Raw genomic sequence first — 11,529 nt, forward strand, 5'->3', positions numbered from 1 at the left:
ACTGTATTGCGTCTGAAAAAATATGATGATGTTTTGTCATTTGAATCTGGTGAAAAAAAAGTCATCTTTAAAATAAAATGCAAGGAATGCAATAAATTTAATTTTTAACATTATTGTAAGTGACTAGATATGTCATAAATTTTCTTTGGTACTTAAAGCTACATTAACTTTCTCTGGTTGAGAATTTTCTTGACGCAACTCTTCCAATGCCTGTTCTACAAGTACACGTACTCCAGGAGGCAAAGGTTGAAAATCCTCCACTTCTGAGCTACTACTGCTTTTCCTCCAAGTAGATTTTTTCTTCACATCTAGAAAATAAATAAAAAAGGGACAAAATACATTTTCATCTTGAACGCAAGAGGAGTAGGAGCTAATTAATTTCCAAGTTACTTCTTACCACAATTTTCTTTGTTTTCAGGTGCTGCCTCTTTATTTATCTTCACTTCCTTTTCTGGTAATTTAAATTTTTCTGGGGGATGAAAAAAAGGCGTGATGAGAGAGCACAATTTTCTAAACATATTGTTTATAGGGAGTGAAATACCTAATGTGTTTGCTGCATCAGACTCAGAGTATCCTTCTAACAGGAGCATTGACGGGAAGACTGGCGTGCCTTGTTCGCCTGCTAGGGATTCCAGTTCTACAATACGTTTAGCAAGAATCCTGCAGCAAGATAATGCATAAAAATGTCACATAGTCCAACATGTAATAACAAGAGAAAGATTAAGGATCAATTACCGATTGGCTTTTTTCTGATGTACAAGACGAAGACTCTTGTCCTCCAAAGAATCAAACAATGCCTGACATACATTTCTCATGCTTTCCATGAAAGCAGGAGTGCTCGACTTCATTGGATGAGACACCGCTTCCAATAACTCCCGTACTGTTCAAATAAATTATTATGTTTTCAAATGTTGACAAAAGTCGTATTTGGATTCCACTTTATAACTCGCACCTACCTTGGCTCTGGCTTATAAATCTATTTGCGGGAGACAGAGTAGCAGAAATTTTTCTTTGTGAATTCGAGCTTTTGTTTGTTTGGTCAAAAGCAGCCTGGTGATGATAAATTTTTTTAAAATTAAGCAACACAAAACATAGAAGAGACTTCTTGCATTTAAAAAAAGTATACTTAACACAAGTTGTACCTTGTATTTTTGAAGAGATCGTTGGATGACCTCAATCTCTTCTTGCGATTGAAGCAATCTGTCATGGAGATACCTGTTTTCTGTGACTAGAGCATCAATATCAATATTATTCTGCTTGGATTTCAGAAGAGAGGATAGTTCATAATTCAAACGGTGAACTTTAAATTTGTAAGTATCACACTCCTGTTTTAATTCTTCTTTTTCATCTAGGAGAGCTTGAAGATTCACCTGCAGTTGTGAACACTGGAACAGCAGGTAAAAATTGTCTCTTAAATTTTCAGGCATGTTACAGCTTTATTGGAAAATGGATAAGTTCTGTTACTTTAGTATCCAAAGTTTCCAACTGTTGTATTAGTTCCTCTTTTGGATGATTTGGGAAGGCCTGACCCTCCCATCTACAAGAATTGCCACAGCGATGTCGAGCATAATTTGATCGGAGAGCCTGAAACAAAGAAGGATGTTGGTAGCACAGACACCAGCATGAGCTTTCGTCTTCTAATGAGTCACCACTGACCTCCATGTCCTCTCTAGCATCAGAAAGCTGTTGTTTCAGATCATCTATTTCCATACGCAGAGCTTTATTCCTTTTCTGTGCATCCCTTAGCATTTCAGCAACAGTAACACCAGGTCTAAATCCATCCTCTTCATCTTCAGTGTAGAGTGCCACTCGGTACAAACCCTAGAGAAATCAAAATAACACCCAAGAGCAAATTAAATGTTAAGGTTTAAGATGATAGTTGTAAAGCTAATATACTTCTCTTCCTTTACCTTGTTGTGCACATTTCGTTTGATGCTGGCCAGCCGGTGCTGCAATTCATCGACCAGAAGTTTAAACTGGTCTCGTTCACTCCTACATTTGTTGAGATCTTTGCTTAGAATTAAAACAGCTTCAGTTTTGCTCTGAAGCTTCCTCCGAAGCATAGCATTCTGAAACAAGAACAGGACAAGTTTATTTCTGGGAGTTAAACTAAAGGGCAATGTAGTAGTCTAAGTCTAACCAACACCAAAACACCGAACGTGCGCACAAACACAGCGCGATCCTTTACCTCGGACGCACATCCCTCCACGTAACTTTCCATCGTGATTCAAGACCAAGCACTCCATCTCACGTCATTTTCCTCCTGAAACAACGACCGATTGCGGCTGCAATCAGCCCGTATTGGCCGTAGCAACCTGTCAACTGTCAGTGAGCGAGCCTGCAGCCCGCAGCTGTGCAGCAGACGACGTGCGAGGCGAAGGGGGCGAGGGGCCGGGGGGGGGGAGGGAGGAGGGGTGAGGAGGGGGCGTGGAGAAAAGGGTCACTAGACACTAGAGTCCTACATCGTGTACTTGAAACACAAAAAACAAGAATCAGATTTTTGACAATCGTCATTCTAGAAGCTCTGACAGCATGGCCAAAAATGTGTGACTGAGCAGTCTTTCTGAGCAACAGTCGATTCGACACAAGACCGAAGGTAAGGTTCAAAGACGAATCCAGTCTAAATTTCATTATTTCATGTTGGCCAAATAAGTTGACACGATTTGCGATTTCCCTCTCGCCTGGAATGGCACAGAGAGTAAATTTATTTTTTGTTAAAAAACGAAATTTGGAAAATTTGCTACGTGTCTCTTAACGATTCTGATGAAAAGGCACACCGTTCTTGTCATTTCTCGGCTCTCAGTTCAGTAACCCACTTTAGGTACCCGAAGCACATGTAACTTGCAGCCCCCAAAAAATATCACAATTTATTTATAAATTTATTTAAAAACGGACATAATACGGAGTGTTGCCTGGAAGTTCCACTTATTTGATGACCGCCAATCTGCTTCATGTTGGAAGAAAGTAATCACGACATGAGCTCAATTTTTTTGCCACCGATCTTTTGACAGTGTACTTCGGAACTACACACAACAGTCCTCTACGCGGCGCAACGCGCGCCACACCGCGGGAGAGCTGCGTGTTTGGGAGCTGTCTGGGAAGGATCTGGGGGCCCAGGACCGTCCGCAGTGTGCAGGTGGCTCGAGGAAGACGGCAGCATGGACATGGAGACGGAGGACGCTCAGGAAATAGGTATGGAAGATGCGGCCGAGGTTAGAATTGAGGTTGCTAACGATCCGTCGCGACGCCATGATCGCCATGAGCAAGGAGGCGCGGTGCTGCCCCCTAGCGGCGTCGGGCTGAAGCTCTCGGTGGAGATGGAGGCGTTCAGGCAAGAGCGCGCGCCCGACGAATCCTCAGCGGGGACCCGCACGCCGGACGCCCCGGACACCCCCGAGGACGAGAAGGACAAGGACAAGCTGATGGACACGGAGACGGAGAAGGACAAAGACAAGGAGAAGGGACGTAAGAGGAAGAAACATCGGCGGCTGCAGCACAACAAGAAGGTGTGGCTGTGGAAGAAGGAGCTGGCGGCGGGCGGGGGCGGAGGCGGGGCGAGCCCTTCGTCGGGGAGGCAGAGGCAGCAGAGACCACGGCCCAACCGTTCAAACCGCTCCAACGCAGCCCTGCCCGCCCCGAACAACACGACGCAGTTCATCATGGAGGACCATACGGACGTGCCAGCCCTGGACCTGGAGGCGCTGCGGGGCTCCAGGACCAGCAGGGCCAGGGACTCGAGCTTCAGCATCGACTCGGATGAGGATTTCTCTTCATCCCCAGAGGATGAGGCGTACCTCTGGAAACAGTTCTCTAACACCTATGAAGATGTCCACGTGGAGAGATTGGGTACAATGACCAAGGTGGACCTCATCCAGGAGTATCTTCGGTTAGAACAGCAAGTTGGCAACCTGGAGAAAAAATTGATAGGCAGCACGGGCACCGATTCTGAGAGTGAAGTTCCTGAAGGAGACTTGGCAATAGAACCCGTCATGGCAGAGAAGATACGAATATTCCAGGAAGAGATTCGGAAGCTTGCTGTTGAAAATGAACAATTGGTTCAGGAAAATAAAAGAATCCAATCATCAAGCAGCCTTGTGAGGCAATCATCCTCATCCCTCTCATCATCCATCGACTCTGAAAGCGATAGTTCTACCTCATCTGGGAGCTCATCGTCAAGCAGTTCAGGGTGCAGTGGAGCCAGTCGATCAAGTGGTTCAGGACGCAGTCACAGTGGTAAATCATCACCCCAAAGTGCAATCAGAAACAATAATCCAGGTATTGAATTGGAGGACAAAACCATTGATTTGTCCTCTGACCAGGATATGGAAAGTGAAAGTTTGAATGACGCTCCTCTCCACCTGGAATCTGTCCATGAAGAGAATTCAACTGTTTCGTCTGTCACTGCCCATTAGGTGTCATCTGTAAAACAACGAATATGTTCTGTTCTGTAACTTCATATTTCCTTACTCAGACAAAAACAGTGGATGGGGAACTATAATCCACCTAACTAAAGGCTGTGTGTACTGAGCCTAGAACTTGTGATGTAAATCACAAGCTTATTTTAATTAAAGATATGCCAGTGCTATTAGTAATTTTGATAATGTTCGGCAGCATATTTTTACTACAATTTACTTTGTACATAGTAATAACTAAGCAGTTTATGTCTTTGTTTTTATCTGTTCTGTAGGAGTATTGGCATATCTTTAATAAAATATCTCACTGTTGTAAGCTAGCTTTAAGTTTTAGTATTAATAAGAAAGATGTGTGTTGATTAAGTTAGTAAATTTGCTCTTCAAGTTCACATTCTTTCTTACCTGTCTTGGTTTAGCACTAAACTTGGTCAGTCAGAAATGATTTTTTTTTCCCATTTTTTCTTTGTATGGCATTTGTTGGCACGTGTTAGATAATTTTTAAAATTTGCTAAGTGCTTTGGTGCTGAATTAGAATTAGTAAGTTGTACTTTCACCAGTTTGTATCCATCTTATCATGGATCTTATGAAACTTTTGATTATTACCTATTTATGTTCATTATGTTCAAAATGTAGGTGCCTTTGTCTACCTGTATGATAACAGCCACTTTGTGAGGAGTTCTCTTAGCTTTATGCCCATTTTTGATATTTATTATTTTTTTTTTCCAATTGTGCTGCATTCATGTTTATTTCATCTTGCCATTTTTTCACTTACTAATGTGCTCAGACTTGTGTAACATATCTTCACTGGGAAAGCAACAGTTGCTTTGTGTGTCAAGTCTTCCATTCTTTTTAAAGGTCTTCAGAAATTCTTACAAAAAATACCATTTTGTTGAGTTAACTCATGAGATCACTGTGATTTGTGTAAAGTCTTGCTACTTGTCAGATTAATTTTAAGCATTAAAGACTGAGATATTTAACATGCTGGTGTTTTTATTAATTTCTTAAAAATAATTTGCCCTGACAAAGCAGTCTCATTTTCTTCACACACTCAGAAAAGTTCTTGAGTTTTGTCATGGATACACAAGTGAAAATTTTCAAAATGTTCACAAGTTTACAATTCCTATTTAGGAATCAGCAGTATCAGATTTCCTTCCAGACTTCTTCTTTACATTAGGGACTGGAGCATTTGGGTTTGTACCTTTGTAGAAGTCTTTAAGAAGTTGCATAGCCTCTTCAGCTCTCACTCCACCAATTATTTTGCAGGGATTTTCTGCCAATAGCCCTGCATCCAAAACAGTGCCACAGCCACCAAATCGATCATTCTGACATCCATAAGTGACTTGTTTAAGATGAAGATTGTGAAGTGCACCAGCACACATAATGCATGGTTCCACAGTTACAAAAACTTCTGTGTTTGCAAGAACAGCAGAGGAGTCCTTGTTATTATTTTTGCACCACTTTAGTACCTAGGGGCAAAACTTCACAATTAGCTTAAAGAAAGAGGCAAGAAACACATGTGTCAAATTTTAAAAAATACATACCTCATCAATACAGTTGATTTCTGCATGCCTTGTTGCATTTCGCGTTTCATTGACAGTATTTCTTCCAATAGCAATGATTTTGTCTTCATGAACAAAAACACATCCCACAGGAACCTCTCCAACTGCAAGTGCTTGCTGGGCCAGTTTCATTGCAATTTCCATACCGTCTTCTTTCAACTTGTCCCCAACAACCGGAATGTCATCCTTCAAGTCCCCTCTGGAAGAACTTTCCTTTTTCTCCGGGAAAAAGTCATCTGACTTGGACGCAGAAGAATCCATTTTAACTTCTTTCTTTTCTTTCAGAAAGCCTGAAGACAAGGTATTCTGATGATTATGTTTGAATTCCCTTTTCATTCAATAGACACAGTTGATTATTTGCAACAAACCTAAGAATAAATTTCAGTTGCCAGATAGAAGGTCAAGAATGCCCAGATCTGTCAAAATCTTTGCTACCACCTCTTTCCAATTTCCACTGCAGTGAGCATTACGGGGACTTGGGTGAGGAATTGAGACAACCTACAAGAGCAACATTATTAATCAAACGTTTTAAGTGAGTAATTATTTTTTTGATTTTTCAATCTTGGTTTAACTTTACCTTGACTTCTTTCAAGCATGCTTCATTTAAAGCTATGCAAGCTCTCTTTTCTGCAAATTTCCCAATTCCAACAACCAAATGGACTTTCAGGAGTTGAATCACTTTGGTCAAAGCTTTATCACAGAAAGCTAGCAGAACTTTTGATTCAGAAGCCTGGTCAAAAGCAAAAATTGGTGCGAGAGTTTTTAAGTGAATCAACAGCTTTTTGTTATCATCAATAAAAATGTGGCTTACCTTCAACTCTGCAGGTGTAATGTTTTTTCCAGTATCAGACATAAGAGCTATTGGACATTGGTTGTAAATGAAACAATTCTTAAAAAATAAGTAGGGGTTTGAGCCACAGATTTCTCGGAAAAGACCCCAAAATCGCTTGCCACTAACTTCACTGCGTCGACAGTCTAGCCCTTGTATCAGCCTAGATAATGGAAAATAAATATTTTTATGTCCTGTAAGTTTGGGATTAGCTTGGAGCAACAGCCAAACATTACTTGTTTAGCTCACCTTGATGGATGTTCGTGCTTCGGCTTTTTGACAGACCCCTGCAAACCAAACCAATCCTTCACAACTGATACCTCTCCAAAAGGGACCTGGAGAGAAAAAACAAAGAGCTGATTGTAATACTAAATCAAGCTCGAATACTCATGCTCAGTTTTGGTCGAAAAAAAATTGTCATGCAGGTGTTTCCATCTCTGACCTAATAAATTGAAACCATGCTACAGCACTGCAGTTACTTTATCAGATTTTTTTTTTTAAATAAGTGATAAAAGGAGGATATTGAAAGCAAGAAGCAAAGTAAACATTGAACTAGTTCTCACCCCAGTCTGTGACATGCCCCAAGGTCCTGGATTCATTCCCAAGAAGAGAACCTTTTTTGATGTGTTACAGAAATTCCTGACAAACTGAGCGTGCAGATCAAATGCATACTCAATTGGACTGTACACATACCGTACAGGCAGACTAAACATCAGTGAGCTTATTTGTGCGCACAGTTCTAGCTCAATGCGCAAGAGTTCCTCAGCTATCGAAGGGCTTAAATTTGTAACAAATGTGGTATTTGTTGATGGTTGGTCGATGTCATCACTTTGAAAGCTTTGACCGTCCTGTATCGCTTCCACCTCATTGTCAACACTCTCCAATTTCATCATCTTAAATAGAAGTGAATTGAGCAGTGAAGAACAAACAAGACTAGAATGCATGCGTTTTTTACACCCAATACCCCCAGCATCCACAGGCCGAACACCAACAACAATAAAACAACTGTCCACTTCGCAATCGACATGCCCCAATGCAAGCTACTGTAAGGAAATCCTGGCTAGGTGGGCAAGGGGGCTCCTACACACCACACATTCCGGCTTTCCACGCGGAGTACGAACTGAAAAGCCGCAAATCCTAAATCGCAGCAGGTGCCTGTGCAGGCGGTCCACGCTCACGCTCCTTGCAGAAGACGCCAGCAGACGCTTGTGGTTATTTGCAGTTGATAATAATTCTTTCACTATTCGTAGTACGCGATACCCGATATTGACACGACCGAGAACAGTGAAGTCAGAAGTGTCAGGACTGTGATGCACTCCCATTGTTTTCCCCGGTGACACATCCTTTACACCTTTCTACGTTTACTACATGTGCTGATTTCGTGCTGTTGAGCCATGGGGTGCTGTTGGGGTAGTTGCAAAGAAGACAGCGCGTCTCAGGTGTGCTTCGTTGATCTATTAATGGTGCATTTTGTCACGTAGCCTATCCTGGTTGAGGTTAGAAAGGCTCCTGATGGGCGTCGTTCTCCTTATCTTGTTGTGCCATTGGTCTCTGAATCTTCTTCGTATTTTACTGTTTACATTACTCCTCAAGGCAGAGGCAACCATGACATGTGCTGATCCAGGTAGTGACTATACAGCGCAGTGTGCTCAGCCTGCTTTGTCGTCCTCGTCTTGGAAAGCGCCACATTCCTGTAGCAACTAGTTCCCAAGCCTGATGTCCATGCTTATTCTCTCATTTATGACACCACCTTCTTTGGTTTACAGGGTGGAGATACGAATGAACGAACCCACCTCCTTGTGGATCCTGTCAGCAACAACACTCCGGCTCAAAGGGCAAACAGGTGTGTACTTCTCAAATATTGTAAAATTCTTTTGTGAATTGAGTTATTCTTTCTTAATTGAAATTCATTGCCATTCATTCTACTTGTTGGTAGTGACGACTTCATCTCCCGCTACCCTAACTCGATACCGAAGAAAACAGATGAACAGTCTGCATTGAGCAGGATATTACAAGAAACAGCTACGTAAGTCTTTTCAGAAGTCTTTTTTTTTTTTTTGTTTTTGCAGATTGCTCCTTGTTGCTTTTATTTTTTATGGAAATGTTATTGTTAATCTCAACAATGGCTTTGCAATTTTGTTTACAGAAATGTAATTGATGTGGCTGCATTAGATTCACATAATTTAGAGCAGCATGAATATAAAGAACGTTCTAAACAATACCAGCAAAGGTTGTTGATGCAAGGATCAAGCCAGCGATGGCATTTGTCTGCACCCAGTCTCCTTATTGATATACCTATGCCAGAAAAGGTACTTGCAGCCCCACCTCTGAGCTATGCAGACATGGACATGGTAAGCGATTAGATTGTTTGGTTTAATTTTAGTTGACACAATAAATATGATAATTTCTACGTTAATTTTACTTTTCAGATTTCACTACTTGTTCAAAATGCCAACTTTGCATTGGAAGAATTGAAGGTGGAGCACAGAGAGGACCTTGTTGTGCCCTTCAGAATCCCGTGAAAGACTCTTACAAAATAAGGATGCGTTCTTCTCTCACATCTGATGTGTTCCTGAGAATGAAGGAGTCATTTCTCACAGATTTGTTGAAATATTAAGTCATTTATCTTATATATATATTATTTTGTATAGAAATGTCAAGCCATAAATTCTACCATTTATGAGTAGTGAATGATACTGATGAATCATCATTTGTGATATAATCTAGGGTAAATGGAATGTGAATTCTTTTGGGAATACATACAGACCATTTGAACACCCTGCTCCATGACTGAATACAAAAATTTTACTAGAGAAGCTCCCTATTCACTTTGGTCATCTTCGTTCCTTATCTGTTTGAATTCTAGGGAACTATTTTTAACTTAAACATTTTTATAACACCTTTACAATTATCTTTTGTTATGTGTGTGGGTGGCACATGGAATTTGTAACTGCAAATTTTGGCTGTGGAATTGTATTTCTTTAAGCATGTGGTGGGCATTGGCCACAGCATTACACATGAAATCAATCTGTAAAAAGTTGATTAGTATGTATTGCTTTTAACTATTTGTTGGACATTACCTCATACTTCTTGTACTGTACATTTTTCTTTTTGTTATTTGACAGAAAATATGAACTTGTCTATCCACTCTTGTGAGTTCATCAGAAAAATACAACTTTTCTTTAATTTTACTACCGTTAATATGAATGAAGATAATAAAAAATCATGCAGCACTGAGGACTTACTCATTCCATTTGAACATTAAACATTTGTATTTCGGAAAAATGACAGGGAACAAGGAAAAATTTAAAATCAGGAAAGAACCTTACTACGGTGAAAGGAATGACTTGTACATAACAATACCATAAAAGGATACCATAACATATGGCTACGAATGGGTAGCATTATTAGTCATCACATTCCGAATGGTGGTCACCTCAGGAACTAGACTTACATTTTTCTTATTTAAAACTGGATAAGCATGGAAAAAGTAAAGCATAAAGCCTGCTGCTAAAACAGTATGAAGTACAATTATAATACCAAGAACTAGATAACGGCGAGCCTCCATCTGAGAAATGGCAGGCCATACAGAGGTCACAAGAACAGTTGCTGAAAGCCCTGTACCAACGAGGGCAAGAAGCCATTGGAGCCACGATAGTTGAATCACCCAGAGTACAGAAACAGGAATGTAGATGGTCAAGGAATAGCCATAGACACACAGCAATTCCAAGAATGACAGTCGATGCTGCAAAAATAAATATGATACAAAAAATTAAAAAGTGTAAACAGACAGAGATTTATCTGCAGCAAGTTGGCTCAAATCCTCACCTCTTCTGGGACCATCCATTTGAAAACTGCCCACAGGCCGAGGGGGACAATCCACGCATAGCTGTATATGGCAGTTGCTGAAAGTGTCACTGCATGGAAATCATATTTCCAATGATAGTTTTCATTAGCTGCTCCAGCTTGAAGATAATTTGCAAGATTTCCACTAATTGCGATAGAAAAAACTAAAGTTGTGCAAATCCAGAACGGTCCGTACAAATCTGGCTTTCCATTTACATGATGTTGTAGGAAACTCTTGGGAAAAGGAACTAAGGCTCCATAAAGGCGATCATATACTTGATCAGTATCTACATCAAATAGATTTTGGAAAAAGCCGAGGGACCAAAATGATGTTTTCTTGGTAGACTGGTCGGTGCTGTCCTCTAGAGGGTTGTCAGTCAGTTTCGTCTTGCCTGGGTCCATGTCGGAGTCAGAATCAATATCCAACAACGCAGCATTTTGCATGGAGCCGCTGGGGGCATTGTGAAATTCCAATTGTGGATCCATACTGCCCTAAAATAGTGTCGAACTAAGTCACTTTGAGGTTACAATGTCTCTCAGCCGACTTCCAGTTGAAATGAGCAGCGTTGAGCGAAGGGCAGCCGTAAAACAAAGAATTACATCACTAGAGCCAATCTCAGCGAAAACCACGCCCAAATGTGTCGAAAAATTAAAGGAAGCTGCAAGAGCCACACCGCCACACTTCACAACAAATGCAGTGTTGTCAAAAACGTCTCTCTCTGTCACTCTGCTGTCAGCCAAGTTCAGTTCAACCAACTCAACGTCACAAAATGGTCCTCGACCAAACAGGTTCCAACAGTGTCTATTAAACAGTCATCAGAAGTACTGATACAATTCTAAAATATTCAAACCTACCTCTTTTCAAGTATCACACGATAATTGA

At 40.9% G+C, this 11,529-nt stretch overlaps 5 protein-coding genes across 10 annotated transcripts; 2 read left to right on the plus strand and 3 right to left on the minus strand.

Annotated features, from left to right (window-relative positions):
* Positions 1–66: 66 nt before the first annotated feature.
* On the minus strand, positions 67–2,364 carry LOC117647570 (coiled-coil domain-containing protein 149). Its single transcript, XM_034389386.1, has 10 exons — positions 2,189–2,364; positions 1,911–2,069; positions 1,657–1,821; positions 1,465–1,584; positions 1,143–1,385; positions 957–1,050; positions 736–880; positions 542–660; positions 398–469; positions 67–308 (listed from the first exon to the last, which is right to left on the minus strand). The coding sequence occupies exons 1-10, from the start codon at positions 2,219–2,221 to the stop codon at positions 133–135; spliced, it is 1,326 nt and encodes a 441-aa protein (XP_034245277.1). The 5' UTR covers positions 2,222–2,364; the 3' UTR covers positions 67–132.
* An 84-nt stretch (positions 2,365–2,448) lies between these two features.
* On the plus strand, positions 2,449–5,389 carry LOC117647571 (protein HEXIM-like). The gene is made up of 2 exons (XM_034389387.1): positions 2,449–2,596; positions 3,012–5,389. Exon 2 carries the CDS (start codon positions 3,159–3,161, stop codon positions 4,410–4,412), a length of 1,254 nt encoding a protein of 417 aa, XP_034245278.1. The 5' UTR covers positions 2,449–2,596; positions 3,012–3,158; the 3' UTR covers positions 4,413–5,389.
* Positions 5,385–8,148, minus strand: LOC117647572 (tRNA-specific adenosine deaminase 2-like). Of its 6 annotated transcripts, none has more exons than XM_034389392.1 (6): positions 7,922–8,148; positions 7,050–7,087; positions 6,783–6,963; positions 6,549–6,701; positions 6,340–6,469; positions 6,124–6,261 (listed from the first exon to the last, which is right to left on the minus strand). In XM_034389392.1, exons 1-5 carry the CDS (start codon positions 8,120–8,122, stop codon positions 6,353–6,355), a joined length of 690 nt encoding a protein of 229 aa, XP_034245283.1. In that variant the 5' UTR covers positions 8,123–8,148; the 3' UTR covers positions 6,124–6,261; positions 6,340–6,352. The 6 variants fall into 6 exon arrangements, with proteins under 6 accessions (XP_034245284.1, XP_034245283.1, XP_034245281.1 ...); XM_034389390.1 differs by having other exon boundaries at positions 7,050–7,135; XM_034389391.1 differs by having other exon boundaries at positions 7,889–8,148.
* Positions 8,100–10,033, plus strand: LOC117647576 (ragulator complex protein LAMTOR1). The gene is made up of 5 exons (XM_034389400.1): positions 8,100–8,239; positions 8,567–8,643; positions 8,737–8,826; positions 8,947–9,151; positions 9,230–10,033. The coding sequence occupies exons 1-5, from the start codon at positions 8,195–8,197 to the stop codon at positions 9,320–9,322; spliced, it is 510 nt and encodes a 169-aa protein (XP_034245291.1). The 5' UTR covers positions 8,100–8,194; the 3' UTR covers positions 9,323–10,033.
* Positions 10,034–10,048: 15 nt separating this feature from the next.
* On the minus strand, positions 10,049–11,391 carry LOC117647574 (protein YIPF2). The gene is made up of 2 exons (XM_034389394.1): positions 10,629–11,391; positions 10,049–10,545 (listed from the first exon to the last, which is right to left on the minus strand). Exons 1-2 carry the CDS (start codon positions 11,130–11,132, stop codon positions 10,189–10,191), a joined length of 861 nt encoding a protein of 286 aa, XP_034245285.1. The 5' UTR covers positions 11,133–11,391; the 3' UTR covers positions 10,049–10,188.
* Positions 11,392–11,529: the final 138 nt, after the last annotated feature.

The sequence above is a fragment of the Thrips palmi genome, unplaced genomic scaffold (genome assembly GCF_012932325.1).
Source record: "Thrips palmi isolate BJ-2018 unplaced genomic scaffold, TpBJ-2018v1 HiC_scaffold_2, whole genome shotgun sequence".
NCBI classification, from domain to species: domain Eukaryota; kingdom Metazoa; phylum Arthropoda; class Insecta; order Thysanoptera; family Thripidae; genus Thrips; species Thrips palmi.

What these genes read in the sequence shown, in the direction of transcription:
- LOC117647570 (XM_034389386.1), bottom strand. Translation starts at nt 2,221, where the DNA reads ATGGAAAGTTACGTGGAGGGATGTGCGTCCGAG. An exon ending in TGGAGGGATGTGCGTCCGAG is followed by an intron (nt 2,070 to 2,188) that starts GTAAAGGATCGC and finishes TTCTTGTTTCAG; the next exon opens with AATGCTATGCTTCGGAGGAA. An exon ending in CATCAGAAAAAAGCCAATCG is followed by an intron (nt 661 to 735) that starts GTAATTGATCCT and finishes ATCTTGCTGCAG; the next exon opens with GATTCTTGCTAAACGTATTG.
- LOC117647571 (XM_034389387.1), top strand. Translation starts at nt 3,159, where the DNA reads ATGGACATGGAGACGGAGGACGCTCAGGAAATAGGTATGGAAGATGCG.
- LOC117647572 (XM_034389388.1), bottom strand. Translation starts at nt 7,744, where the DNA reads ATGCATTCTAGTCTTGTTTGTTCTTCACTGCTCAATTCACTTCTATTT. An exon ending in GGGGCATGTCACAGACTGGG is followed by an intron (nt 7,136 to 7,363) that starts GTGAGAACTAGT and finishes TTTTCTCTCCAG; the next exon opens with GTCCCTTTTGGAGAGGTATC. An exon ending in AAGCACGAACATCCATCAAG is followed by an intron (nt 6,964 to 7,049) that starts GTGAGCTAAACA and finishes TCCATTATCTAG; the next exon opens with GCTGATACAAGGGCTAGACT.
- LOC117647576 (XM_034389400.1), top strand. Translation starts at nt 8,195, where the DNA reads ATGGGGTGCTGTTGGGGTAGTTGCAAAGAAGACAGCGCGTCTCAG. An exon ending in ATATTACAAGAAACAGCTAC is followed by an intron (nt 8,827 to 8,946) that starts GTAAGTCTTTTC and finishes TTTTGTTTACAG; the next exon opens with AAATGTAATTGATGTGGCTG. An exon ending in GCTATGCAGACATGGACATG is followed by an intron (nt 9,152 to 9,229) that starts GTAAGCGATTAG and finishes TTTACTTTTCAG; the next exon opens with ATTTCACTACTTGTTCAAAA.
- LOC117647574 (XM_034389394.1), bottom strand. Translation starts at nt 11,132, where the DNA reads ATGGATCCACAATTGGAATTTCACAATGCCCCCAGCGGCTCCATGCAA. An exon ending in AATGGATGGTCCCAGAAGAG is followed by an intron (nt 10,546 to 10,628) that starts GTGAGGATTTGA and finishes TTATTTTTGCAG; the next exon opens with CATCGACTGTCATTCTTGGA.